General features: G+C 41.3%; 1 protein-coding gene across 2 annotated transcripts in view; it reads left to right on the top strand.

The window, feature by feature from the left end:
• The first annotated feature begins 630 nt into the window (after positions 1–630).
• The window catches only part of rimbp2b (RIMS binding protein 2b), a 103,550-nt gene continuing 90,762 nt past the window's right edge, over positions 631–13,418 (top strand). The window contains exons 1-3 of one of the 2 annotated variants that reach the window (XM_042222800.1): positions 631–1,154; positions 2,331–2,420; positions 2,503–2,634. In XM_042222800.1, coding sequence (XP_042078734.1) covers positions 2,418–2,420; positions 2,503–2,634 — 135 coding nt within the window. In that variant the 5' untranslated portion in view covers positions 631–1,154; positions 2,331–2,417. Of the gene's footprint in view, positions 1,155–2,330; positions 2,421–2,502; positions 2,635–7,484; positions 7,504–13,418 lie in introns of those variants that run through there. The other variant, XM_042222801.1, reaches the window with a different exon arrangement.

Raw genomic sequence — 13,418 nt, 5'->3', positions numbered from 1 at the left:
AGTCAGTTTTGCTGAGAATACAGTTGAAATTCATTTAATTTCAGTGTTATTTATAGTGTTAGCTCACTAGCCACTGGATGTGATGAAAGTGCAGGGGGATTAAAGAAAACAACAGCAGTGAGGTTTGACCTCTGCCATGAGTGAAAGCTGGAAATATCAGTCAAAATAGAAATCAATATGCCAAATGGAGAACAACTTAGCTTAATGCTACTAGTCAAATGCAACAGGGCTGGAGCACTGGTTCATTTTCTTTCACCAGCCTCCCTTGCTATTGGTGCATGTAGCTTTGTGTTTGCTAATCTGCGTGGAGAGAAAGTACAGTGTTTGAAGTTCAAATGTCCCAGTTTTACACTGGGACCTGAAAGCAGCTCACATTTGTGGATCTGTGCGAGGTTGGCCCCGTTAAATTAGTCTCAAACTTGATCTGTTCGTACCGAGCGATTCGTTCGCACGTATTTAAGGTTTTGTGAGCAAGCGAGCGAGAAGTTACGTGTAGTTTTAGACATTCGTACGCACAGCAATGTTTTCTAAAGGTAAAATTATCTGATTCGCGAGCTGACCTTAAAAAATGCGCGCAAGCGACCAGTATTTCAGGTTTGGATGTACGTACACTTGTAAAATGATTTCACGTGTGGTTTGATTGCTTTGCATTTGTCAGTCCTCAAAAATTACAAATCATTGCACACATTTGTAAATATTAGGTTATGGTCGTGGATCATATCGTACGCTTTTGCAACCTTTTTGAGTTTGGCTTAAGCAAGAGTGGCCAGAAGACTCCAGCTCTGTGGGTTGGTATGACGTCAAATTTAAGAAAGAGTGCGACATGATTCCCAAAGAGCAATCAGCTTGGCATGTCTCAGCACTGGATGCAGTGTGTTCTTAAAATATTTGAGGAAGCTGGACATGTGCAAGACAGAAACCTAAAGTAGCAAGGCTAAAAAGTTATCCACTGCAGCTGAGCAGTTTCTCTAATTCATGTCTTTAAGAAAGCGTTAAAAATGCAGGAAGAATTTGACACAGGACCTGAGCAATGCTTCTGACCCTTCAGTTGATTCATCTGCTGCTCAGTGAAGCCTCATCAGAAATGATCTCAGTGGAAGGGTTGCTGTCAAGAAGCCATTATTAAGGAAAAGAAACAGGGAGAAAAGTCAGAGGTAAGTACATAAGAACCAAAGTCAGTGGCAAGAGGTCTTATGGAGTAATTCATCCAAATTTTAGTTCAAATCATTAAAATGTACAGAGGAGATCAGGTGAGTGACAGTGAGTGTCTACAGCCACAGTGGAGGTGCTGTCATCAATTAGGGCTGTGTTTCAGCCAGTGGTGTTGGGGATGTGGTCAAAATTAATGGAATTATGGAGGTATAATAGTACCGTTAGATTTTAATCCACCATACAATATGCCCCAAATACTCTGCCAATGTGGTAAAAGCATACCTGGATAGACAAACACACAATTTAACACTATCAGCCATGGATTGGCCTCCCCAGAGCCTGCACTTCAATATTATTAAAGCAGTGTGGGATCATCTTGACAGAGGACAGAAAAAAAAGGCAGAAACACCCAAAGAAGAGCTTTGAATGTACTGCAAAACCTGCGAACTCTTCCTGAGGACTGTTTAATGTATTTAGAGAGTTCAGGCTGTGCTGAAGAATAAAGGTGTTCATGCCAAATACAGATTTTTAAATTCATTAGAATTATGTAAATTTTGTTTGTGTCTTATATATTGTATTTCCATGTATGTTTGCACATGTTTGAATAAATCACTGCATCTATTTCCCATTTTCCTGGAAAAAAATAAAGAAATCAAAGGTGGCTCAAGTCTTTTGCACAGCACTGTCGTTCAGTATATTAGAGTCTAACTGGAATTGGAGCTGTCAGGGAAGGAGAAGTCCACAGCTAATAAGTCTACTCTGGGTCTGGAACACGCTGGTCTAGATGACACAGTGGAAACTGTGCAGTAACTCATGACCGTTAGACTTCAGGGTGTACTTAGTCTGGAGTCTCATTAAGGTTCACAGCTGCTGTAAATCACAATTTTAGTTTGAGAAAAGCATGAATTTTAAACTGTAGCCTAATGCAGCATACACTCTAAAATAAAATTGAGCTTAATATTTTTTTTATGATTTCCACAGTTAATATTTAAAGCCTTTAACACTTTCTATGTGCATTTAATAAGAGGAAATGCATATAAATATATTAACTCGACTTTTCAATTACAGAGGTGTAGTTTTATGCATTTTGCATTTCCTGTGGCAGCTGTGTCATCTTTTCTGTCTGTGTGTACTAACAATAATCCAAATCCATTATTATGTAACTCTGTTGAATACAGATATTTATAATCTGAACATGCTGGAGATCATCATCCGTCGCTGCTGACCATGACAAGCACTTGGGGAAGCATGCAAACTGTTCTGTCATGGTAGGTTATTGCTTGTACCAAGCAAGAGATGAAATGTGACTGATGCAAGGCTTTGCTTGACATCTATTTTTCCATTTGGCAGGGGACGATGGGTTGCCATAAGACTTGCAAGGTGGAGAAACTCCTGAGACAGTCTCAACGGGAAGTAGTGTGGAGCCAGAGACAAACGCTAGCCAGAGCAAAGAAGAACAGCTGGGTGAGAGGCACGGATAAAGTGAGTGTGGCGTGCTGTTTGAGTGTGTGCTGGTTGCTAAGCTTTCAGTGAATAAGATTTAACAGTGTCTGGACACTGTGTGGATCAGAATTTGTTGATGCCTGCAGCCATAATCTGACCTCATCCCGCGCTCCTCAAACAAGATTCTTGACTGCCACTGAGGTTATTATTAACAAACTCAGCCATATGCACCTCTTAATAATCGTCTTGCCTCATATATTTAGCTATTAAATTAACAACATAACAGCGTAAGTAGTCCTTGCTGCTCATTAAATAGACTTAAACTGGATAGCTACAGTTAGGTCCATTAATATTTGTTTTGTACACCACCATATAGCTTTTAACTTTAAAAATCAATGTGAATGGAATTGAATTACAGTTTTTCTAAACAGCATGATGTACTTTAATTTTCTTTGGTGCTCTTTCAGGCCTTATGGTGTTGGTGGGTTGGCCAGTGAGTTCATTCTCTTTAAGAATCTACGGATTGTTGATTTGGCCACTCCTAGAGTTTTTAGTGTCTCTGCAATATAGGTTGAGTTGGGAAAAGTAAAATGTTTTCTGATTTTTCTGTCTGTTTCAGGCTCCCTTTTAATTTTCTTTTCAAAATGCTTTTGAAATTGTGAAAAGTCTGGACTACTGGCAAATCAGTTTAGCACCTGGACTGTCTGAATCTATTCCCATCTTTACTCTTGAGGAAAAATCCCAATACAAAATATTCACAGTCTTTTCAGCTGTTTGCGCTATAATTGCTGAAATTCAATTCAAAATAAACATATGTATTTTTCTTAAAAACTAAATATTGTCACTTTCAACATTTTGAATGTTGGGTACTCAGTTGCTTTCGCTGCGATAAACTGACAATCCAGGGTGTACCCTTGATCTTGCCCAGATAGATTGAGATAGGTTGCAGCACTCCTGCTGCCCTGAACTAGATAATCAGTTAAGCATCTAGATTCATAGACTCTTTAAATTAGACGATACAAAATGAAGGCTAAAGTAATTTTCCAACATTTAGGCTTCTGTCACACAGGCTTAGAGCTAGTTTGCAGAAGAATATGTATTTTTTGCGTGGTTGGTGAGTGACTGCTGGAGGTTATTGGTCGTCACTAATTGCCTGTATTTGCATGGTTCACCTTTAAAGAAAAGAAAAAACAGGTTGACAACCAACCTGGTTCAGTTTCACTGCTCCTTAGCAAGTAGTTGGTGAGTATTTGCAGACAAGTTGGTATCTTCTATTCAAACTACAGGTGACTGCAGCAATCTGCTCGTGACCAAAGCAATCACAAGATCTTTGGTGCAGCAGAAACTGTTGCTAGGTCAAACTGGTCAGCTAGCAAAAGTAAGCTACCTCTAGCAAACACTTGCCATTCGATTAGTAATACAATTCTTCCTTATGGACCCGTGGTCACCAGGGGCCATCTACACTGGAGCTTTATGTTACAGTCATGCTAGGGAGGTTTGCAGCATATCAAAAACTATTATTGGTTGCCTCGAACCAGGTGACCTGTGCAGTCACCTTGCGATTGGTTGCCCAGTAGTTGAGGACGTTTCATGCTCAAATACTTGCAATAGGCTGCTGAATGAAAATATTGAATACAATTGCCACCACTTTTCCAAATCACCAAAGAGGTTGCTGTCCTGTTTTTACTCTAGCGTCGATATAAGCCATCACCCAGGCTTGCAGAGGGACAGGAGTGTGATGATGAGATTAGGCTGAAGCGCAGTAGACGTGGCACATATTATTAGTCTAGCACAAGTTAAACGCAGAGACAGAAAAGTTATTTTTTGTGTTTTGTATTTTGACCCTAATCACACTAAACTCTGTATTATCACATGGCAAATCTAAAAAAAAGGGGCGACCGTGGCTCAGGGGGTTGGGCAGCGTATCTGTAACCGGAAGGTCGCCGGTTCGATCCCCGGGCTCTCTGTCCTGGTCGTTGTGTCCTTGGGCAAGACACTTTACCCTACTGCCTACTGGCGTTGGCCAGAGGGGCCGATGGCGCGTTATGGCAGCCTCGCTTCTGTCAGTCTGCCCCAAGGCAGCCGTGGCTACAACCGTAGCTTGCTTCCACCAGTGTGTGAATGAATAGTGGCATTGTAAAGCGCTTTGGGTGCCTTGAAAAGCGCTATATAAATCCAATCCATTATTATGAAATTTTTCCTGTATAGGGGAATTTTATGAGCCCTCAAAGCTTTTACCAGGAGCCAAAGGAAAATCATTCTAGTAAAATATTTTTTAAATAGTTATTGTATTTGGTATGCCAGTTTCAATAGTTTTTGATCATTAAATGGTCAGAAATACAGTATATGAAATACTGAGGCTTGTGTTAAAATAGGTTTATGCTTACTGTTACCCAGAAAGGCCCACTCTAAACCAGGAAAACCCCTGAAACGACACAGTTGGAAAGAAACTATTATGATAGTAACTGTTAGTGATAGCGATATACTCAAACCATCTTCCAGTTCCAGCTGCTGGAGCCTGTGGCAGGTGTATGATGTAAATTAACATAGCTTGAAAAAGCAAAGTGGTAACATCTGATGAGAACTATGTTGTGATACTTCTATCGTCAGCACACGATCTCTTCAGCGTGTTGCATGACTGGTGTTCACAAAGTTAGGCTATTTGCTTGATTAAAGCAAATGGCCTAACTGCACCCTGCAGGTGCAGTAATTTACTTATAGAGGTAATAAGAGATGAGAATGGCAAGCTCATTCAGGCACCTGCAGAGAACCTTGTAGGGGTTTGTATTCACAGCCATTGTCTACAAGCCTCAAAAGGAAACCCACAATCCATACATGGACAGTTCTTTTGAAAATGTCTAAAATGTTTACATAAGGGTCCACATAATAACAAGAGCAATGCAAGTGTTCAGAGGAGGGTGACGTAGATAGCATCAGGGTAGTTCGTGCTACAGGCAAACAGCAGGAGGCAGGGCAGGACCTGGAGCACTTTAATATGACTGAAGTCAGTGTAGTGGCCTGTAGCAACTGAAACCTGTATTTTTCCTCCCCCTTTTGAAATGTCAAAGAAATAACTGCAATCTGACCTCTACCTCTTTGTCATATGCACGTTATGAGTTATTTTCTGGTGAATATTGTCTGACCCCATCGGCGTATCCAAATCATCTCCGTGCAAAAGCTGAGCTCTCCGTGTTCTATTTGTTGCACAGTTTTTGAATAATATTCCGAACTCTTCACAAAAGGGAATGCCAAAACAGTTGTTCACACCTCCGAATGTGTCTCAGTAAGCTGGGCGCAGGCAGGCCTGGAGCTGCTGTTCTGCCTTCTGACAGCTTTTGACAGCTGTCTGCCCAGGTTTGGTTCTCTTTAACATTCTAAGGTAGGCAGGCATCCACTGAATCATTATTTCAAGAATAAAATAAGCGAACAATTTGACGTACCCTGTACAGCTTTGCCCTCCCCGGGGATGAGAAAATACTGTGCTTCCAAATAGTTTAATAGACACAGTTTACCTCTAGTCCGTAACAGTTAATGGTTTTATTTAAATGCTGTGTCTACCTGTAGAGCTTCGGTGTGATGGAGACAGACATTTTAAATGTATTTGTAGCATTTACATCTGTGGAAAAACAGGGTAAAATCACACTTAGAAGTCCTACTTTGGTGAGATCTACAGTTACCTATAAAGGTGTGCTATACTGAACAGTACTTCCTGCTTATTATCAGAACTAAGCACCTCCCCATTTAGTGTTTACACACAGTCAGAGGACACGTGTGGGAACGGTTGACAATTGCTTGTGTTCGTGGTTGCCTTGAGTCTTAAACAGATGCTGTGATAAATAGTCTGTCGATTGGGATTGCAGCGAGGGTCCCGCCGTAGGGGGAGGGAGGCCCCAAGACAGGAGGTAAGAACCTGCTGTAGTTGCTAAGCATCAATGTTGAGGGAAGTCGTTTTGGGCCCTGCTCTTCCCGCTTCTCCTTTTCCCATAACAGAGTGCAGCACCACTGTCAGCCACAGAGGGCAGCCACACCACACATGCTGTGCTGCTATCCTCCACATCTCCCTGTAGTAAAAAAACCCAGGATGACCCAAATAATCCCCTTTAATACCCCTGTGCACTTGATTTCCTGATCTGCGATTGGACGGCCGCGGTATTGCTGCTGTTTATGACAGCTGATTGGTCTTGCCCAACTTGACAGCGAGTGAGGCTTTGTCGAGCCGCTGGGCAGCCTCTGTGGCATGATGACCCATGATGAGGAAAGGCGGTGCTCCTGTATTAGCTTGCAAAAGAAATACAGTAGCTGGGAGGTAGTGCCACAAAGCTGGGAGCACTGGAGCTGGGGATGTCAGAGAACCTTGCATGACCTTGCCAGCTTCAATCATGGCTACTCATCAGTGGCTGGTTAGGTGAGCGGGCAGTAGGATACAACACGCCGCTGGCAGCGTTTATTGACAGAATTGTCTGTGACTGCAGAGAACAGGACAGAGACGGTCCTGATTAAAGAGGACCAAAAGACATCGTGGAGAAGGTGCACTGCTCGGCACCACTGCACACTGCACTGCCTCTGCACCCCAGCGTGCGTGTGTCTGTGTGACTAAGCGTGCGTGCGTGTGTGTGTGAGAGAGAAAGTGAGAGAGAGCGAGAGAGGGAGAGAGAGGAAGGGGGCGTGTTGATGTGTGTGCTCTGCTGCACAGCCACGGTAGTGTGAACTGAATGATGCTCGGTGGCTGTCCCTCTCTCTCTCTCTCTCTCTCTCTCTCTGCCTGCGCTGCCTGGCTGTGCCTCTTTCTGCCGAGCATTGATGAACCATTTTATGCTACATCGTCCTGGTCCTGCTGCCGGCTGCTTCTCTTTCCTTTCGACACAGTAGGAGACACCTGCCATTTCCTCGTCGGCCCTTTCTGCTAAGGTAGTGTACCAATCTACTGTTGGCTGTCAAGCTGTGTATGTTTTTCCGAGCCGCGGATTGTTGCACTGACTCTGCTGCAGGCTTCCTATGCTGATGCTGATGCTGCTGCTGCTGCTGATGCTGCTGCTGGTGGATGATCACAATATCTCTTAGTGGCAAACATAATTGAAATGCAACCCACTGCCTCTTACACACTCATAACCGTCTACCCTCTTATGCATATCTTGGAGATGGATCAGCATGTTTTGAGCTGCTCTGCCCAGGAGTGTAGGTTTGACAGCACGGTGAAGAGCCAGAGGACATTAAGCATCATTTGCATGCAGTGAGGATTCATGCTTATTTTTTTTTCTGTGTTGTTGGTGACCTGATGGGGAAACATGTTTAAAGCATACACTTACCTTAGCATAGCTGGAGCAGTGTGTTTATGGTCAGTGTGTGTGATATAACATGGTTTTTGGGCTTGACGTTGGTCCCAGCTGTCACTGCCATGCCTGTCAGGAGATGTTTTCTGTAGATTGTATTTGCAGAGGAGGTGTGTTTAGCTTTAGGTTAAGGAAACTAGTAGGATTGCTGAACTTATGTCAGTGAAGTGGAGATAGGAATACTAATTGGAAAAAGCATTCAACTGAAATGGATGCATTTGCTTGAATGGGTTTTACCAAATATTTGCTCAGATTATCCATTGTTTTCGTTAAGATAACAGTGTATACTGTCTGTGTGGCTGCGTGTGTGTGTTTCATAGCTGAAAGATGATACGGTGTGTATGTTTGTCCATTATAAATGGGTACAGTGTAAATATGTAAGGGGTAAAACTGTTTCTGCATATTGCATTGGCTGTAGCAGATTGCAGCATTGGCAGCGGACATACAGGGATGTATTATGATTTTTACTGCGAGAAAATATTTTATGTGTATCTGTGCATGAATGCACGAGTGCCTCCCAAGGTCACTCATTTGCAGTGTTTCCAGAATTAGAACTGTCAGTCTCGATTCACACCTTGGGTATGAGAGAGTACTCTGACGCCAAACTCCCATCCGTGCCGTAGCTCCTCCTGTCCACCTCGACAAGCAGACATGGCCATTCATCATTTCGCTGGCGATCCCTTTGCTGGCAGCAGAGGGACTTTTATCCTCACTATGCACCGGAGGCAAGTTTTCATATTTCAAACCAAAAATTTGCGTGCTGTCCACGGAGCAGATTCCTAGAGGAGTGGCAGTAGGGTGCTGCTGGTGGTGGGAGGAAGTGTACTTTTTTTTTTTTCCCCTTTAAACCTAGCCCCAGGGTCAGATAATATTTGCATACGCAGCAAATGGGTGTGGTGAAACATGCTAGGGGTTCAAACATTTTTATTTATTTTGACTCAGAGAGAATACTGAATGTGAATTAGAAAAATTAATTTGGTGCTTGCCTTAATGGCACATGAATAAAACCGAAGAGCAGTTTAATGAGTTTAGTAGTGATGTAATGACTGTTTTTTAAATGAAAACAATTCAAGTACTAAATATAATTTTAATGAATTACTAAACATTAATTAAGTAAAATTATATTTTAATTATACCGGGGACAATATGTACTTGCTTTGCTGCTTTACTAATGTGTCAAGATTCTCATAAGCTAATCTGTATTCAATCTGCTACATACATATAAAGACTCTTTTGCTGAGAGCACAGAGAATGAATGAAAACAGTAAAGTTCTGAGTTGTGGGTTTTGCATACAAATGCACTTTTGATCCATTAAAGTACACAGATTAAGCTCGGTGGGATTTTCTCTTTCCTTTAGGGTGTTTTATAACATTTTATTGCAACTGCAAAGTTAAAAAGCTCATGGCAAAGAGATTTATTCTCTTCTTAAGAAAATATTGTTGCCTGATTGAATTATACTTTTTTTCCCTCTATCTTACCAGGTAACACATTTGTACACTTGTAAGGCTAACAATCAAACTAGCATTAATTATATAATCAAAAGCTAAAAAAACAACAACAATAAAATTCAACTGTAGCAAGTCAAATGTAAAATTAATAACTGCTTAGGGGGGAAAAAACAACATTATCAGCTGTCTGTTTGTGAAGAATTAAAAAATGCAAAACTTTATCTTCACCAGAAAAGTTGTTGTTCCCTGTGGTGCCAGAGGGTAAGACTGCACTTTCCACCCACAGTGCTGCATACTGTGCCAAAGTAAGGACAGCTGTTTGACATAGACTCATAGTCAGTATAAAAAAGCGGACATAGCTATTGTAATGTCAACCACTTGAAATGAAAGTTTTCAGCATCTGCATCTTGGTTTCAAAAAACTGGAGGACTGACTGTCAGCTGTTAGCTCATTGGCTAATGACGTGTTTGACACCTGGTGGCCAGTGAGCACAGATAAACTTTTTGAAACGTGTGAAAGACATACATTTTTTTTTATTGAATATCACTCAAAATGAGTGACTGAGCCCATGAACTCATTAAGCAGATGTTTACAGACATCAAGTCTGGAACATGTTTTCCATATAAACTGGACCAGAACGCTTTTGCAACCACAATTATCGCCATCTGATGGTCTTCAAATAGAATTTCTGCACAGGTTTAATTTTTCTGGATGGTTTATCCATGTTTAAAACCATCTACGTTCAACTCTCACTACTTTGGACAAAGCACGTCTTCACTGCTGGTTGTGTGGAAAGATAGCATTGAATGATTTAGTTTACTGTAATTATGGAACACAAGTGGTGGGATATTGTCTGAGTGATGGAATAAAACAATGTTAAGTCATGACATATGTCTGGTTTTAAATTTCCTTCTGTTTTGCTAACTCTCTGGCTGTTCATGTCAACAAATGTAGGCTAATAAGATAAAAAAGCTAGCTTGTGGTTTGTAGCTAGTGTTTAAAAGCACTGTAAAACATTACTAACCAATGCTTTGGAATGATAGGGTGAGGTGTGTGTGGCTCAAATGGTTTGGTCTGTGTTTATTTTTTCCTTAACAAAAGGTATGCTATTACCTAACTTCTAGTTCAGTGGTGTCAAACATAAGGCCCGAGGGCCAGAATCCACCTACCAAAGATTCCAACTTGGCCCGATGAGCAGCTCTGAATAATATGATGGACTGCATAAATTTTAACTTTTAAATCTAAAAACATTTATATATTTTTCTGCATCACCTACTAAATACATTACAGAGAGACCCAGTTTGGGCTGGTAAGGTATGGCTTAACAAGTTGCATATGTATTCATCCAGTCGAGGACATATATCACGCTTAAAAACGTGCTGCAAATAAAAGAATCAGTGATGTGGCATTTCCGGCTGATTTCAAACCAAACCTCTGAACATAACCTGCTCCTGAGGACATTATGCTCAGCATAAGTTACCACTGTGATTTAGTCAGGTAAAAAGAGTATTTGTGACACTGAATACTCTGACTTTAAGCTTGAGATAGCTCATGAACCCATTAACTTGCTTTGAAGTACACCTATAGCACTGGAGTTGTAGTACACTGAGTGTTTCACACAATGTGTGAGCAGACTTGCTGCACCATTGTACAAAATAATTTTGAAACCACGTGAACTGTGAATTTTGTGTATCATTATACAATCGGTGTATAGTTTTGTGGATAAGCCCAATAGCATTACTAAAATGGTAAATGGCCTGTATTTGTATAGCGCTTTACTAATACTAACTAATATGAAGAATTGCCTCCAGTGGTGGTATTGGAGAAAAACAGATAGAAATGGTCTAGGGTGCTTAACGTGCTTAACACTTGGGATGTAGGATTGTGAGAGGAGCATGGTTCAGCATGGTCCTGAGTGACTAAAGCTATAGGTTATAGTAACAGCTGGAACACGGCTGCCGTTGGCGTCTGGATGTGGCCTGGATAAGGCACGTGACCCCGCCACAGTGTGAGGCATTAGTAATATGAACAGCAGGGTCCACCGCCACTGTTACATAACACTATCTTCACTGGGAAATCTCTGTAAAGATGGCTCTGGGAGACTCTGTGACAGCAGAGTGAAAGTAAGTGCATCATCATTGTCTACAACTACATCGCTTGCTCTGATTGTCCCGTGCATGACAAAGCAAACATGTGTCCTCGGGGTATTTCATTTCAAATCTATGCTGCTTTTTTTTTTTCTTTTTTCTTTTTAGCTTTATAAGCCTCAGGACAGATCCACCGTGTGCACATGTTCAGTGTATTTGTGTTCACGAGCTTGTCTCCAAATGTATGTATCGTCTTACGTATGCCTTTACACGTGAGGTTTTACATATATCTATGTTTATGCTTACATAGTGAACATGATTGTGTCACGCCATGGCTCCTGCAGCTCAAATGTAATGTAAGTAGATTGTGCCAGCTGTCATCATGGAGGCAGTTTGCTGTGGTGGGGACTCGCTGCTGACAACACTGGAGGTCAAAAGGGAGCCACATGCAATTATCTGAGGAATCTGCCTGCATTCATAATTGATTGTTCCTGCATCTGATCAGGGCAGTCCACTCACTCAGTTGGACAACACTGCTGTAGTGTAAACACCATGAGAGTAGATTCCACAGAAGTTAGCTCTAATGATTGGCTGTTAGGGCGATGCTATTTTTTTGCCTCTAATTTACATGTTTGACAGAGTACTGACAAACCTGTAGGGCCTAAACAAAGCTTAGGCTGATGACATAGCTTATGAATCTATGTAGAACTTTCTTAACCATATATAGAAATTACATCAATTATATAAATCGCTGACCTATAACAAAGCCACTCTAGGGGTAAAATCTAGTTTGCTTAACTGATGCAACTTAAAAAGCAATTCAAGTATTTTGCAAATACAGAACAAAGTATTGAATTAGAAAAAAGCTCTATTTAAAAAAAACACCAATATAAAATGCCACTTTTGCAATGTACATGAAATGTAGATACTTCATTACAGGTTATATAAAATACTCCACTGCGTACCAGAATGTTTGCTTTATTTTGGTATGTAGTTTTTATCAGTTGGACATCTGTCTTCCAGAAAGACCAGCTGGGGGTAGCACACCAAGCAGGATTGCTTAGGTTTCAGTAACAGAGGCCTAGAGGTTTCGTCGTGAAACACAGCCAACTTCCAGCCATCACGGAAAAATATCTATTCCCCTGCTGGTTGGTTGTCGTTGTCTACGCAAGCTTATAGTTGCCAATAAAAGAGCCTTACTTGTACTCTGCAAACATTTGCTAACTAACCACTGAGTGCTAGTGAAACCTGGGAAAAGCGTAACACAAACCAGAAAGTTGTGCCTTCCCACTGCATTCAACATGTTTCAGACTTTGAAACTTTGCAACTTTGAAGGCGAACGTTTCCAGTTCGTGTCACACAGTTCAGCTACCACTTAGTGAATATTTGGCCAGTGTCTGTAGACAAGTTGGCGCCTTCCATACAAATTATAGGGAATCTGTGACCAAAGCAATCACAAGGTTGTTTTTGGTGCATTACTGTATACTGCTTTCAACCAGTTTTATCATTTTCACCAAGTGACAGTAAGCAACCTCTCGCAGCCACTCTCTAACCAGTCGAGGTTAGAGAGTTTTCCCAAGTGTGGGCGATTAACTGATCTCTAGATCCGAGTTTCTGGGATGTAACCAGTATCCAGATCTTTTCTCATATCGCGCACATATAGCATTGTATATTCAATTTCAACCAATGATAATGACAAACATGTCTTCAGATTTCTTTAACGTTTAAGTGCTTGCTCATAGGGCGTCATCCGATTGTTGGGGTTTTCTCTGTATTTATAATGTAAAGTCTTTACCTGACAATATACAGCACTTTGAGGCAACTGTCATGTTGCACTCTATTAACAAAATTCTATTTTGTGAACTCAGATCTTCAGTTGTATTCACAGATGTTCTATAGGGTTTGCTGAACCATTGCCTTAATCTTGTGTTGCTCCATTCTTGGACAAATCTGCCCA

The sequence above is a fragment of the Haplochromis burtoni genome, unplaced genomic scaffold (assembly GCF_018398535.1).
Source record: "Haplochromis burtoni strain Fernald_Lab_line unplaced genomic scaffold, NCSU_Asbu1 Contig_95, whole genome shotgun sequence".
NCBI lineage: Eukaryota > Metazoa > Chordata > Actinopteri > Cichliformes > Cichlidae > Haplochromis > Haplochromis burtoni.
Note: the sequence above shows the minus strand (reverse complement) of the source record. Positions and strands in the feature narration are given on the sequence as shown.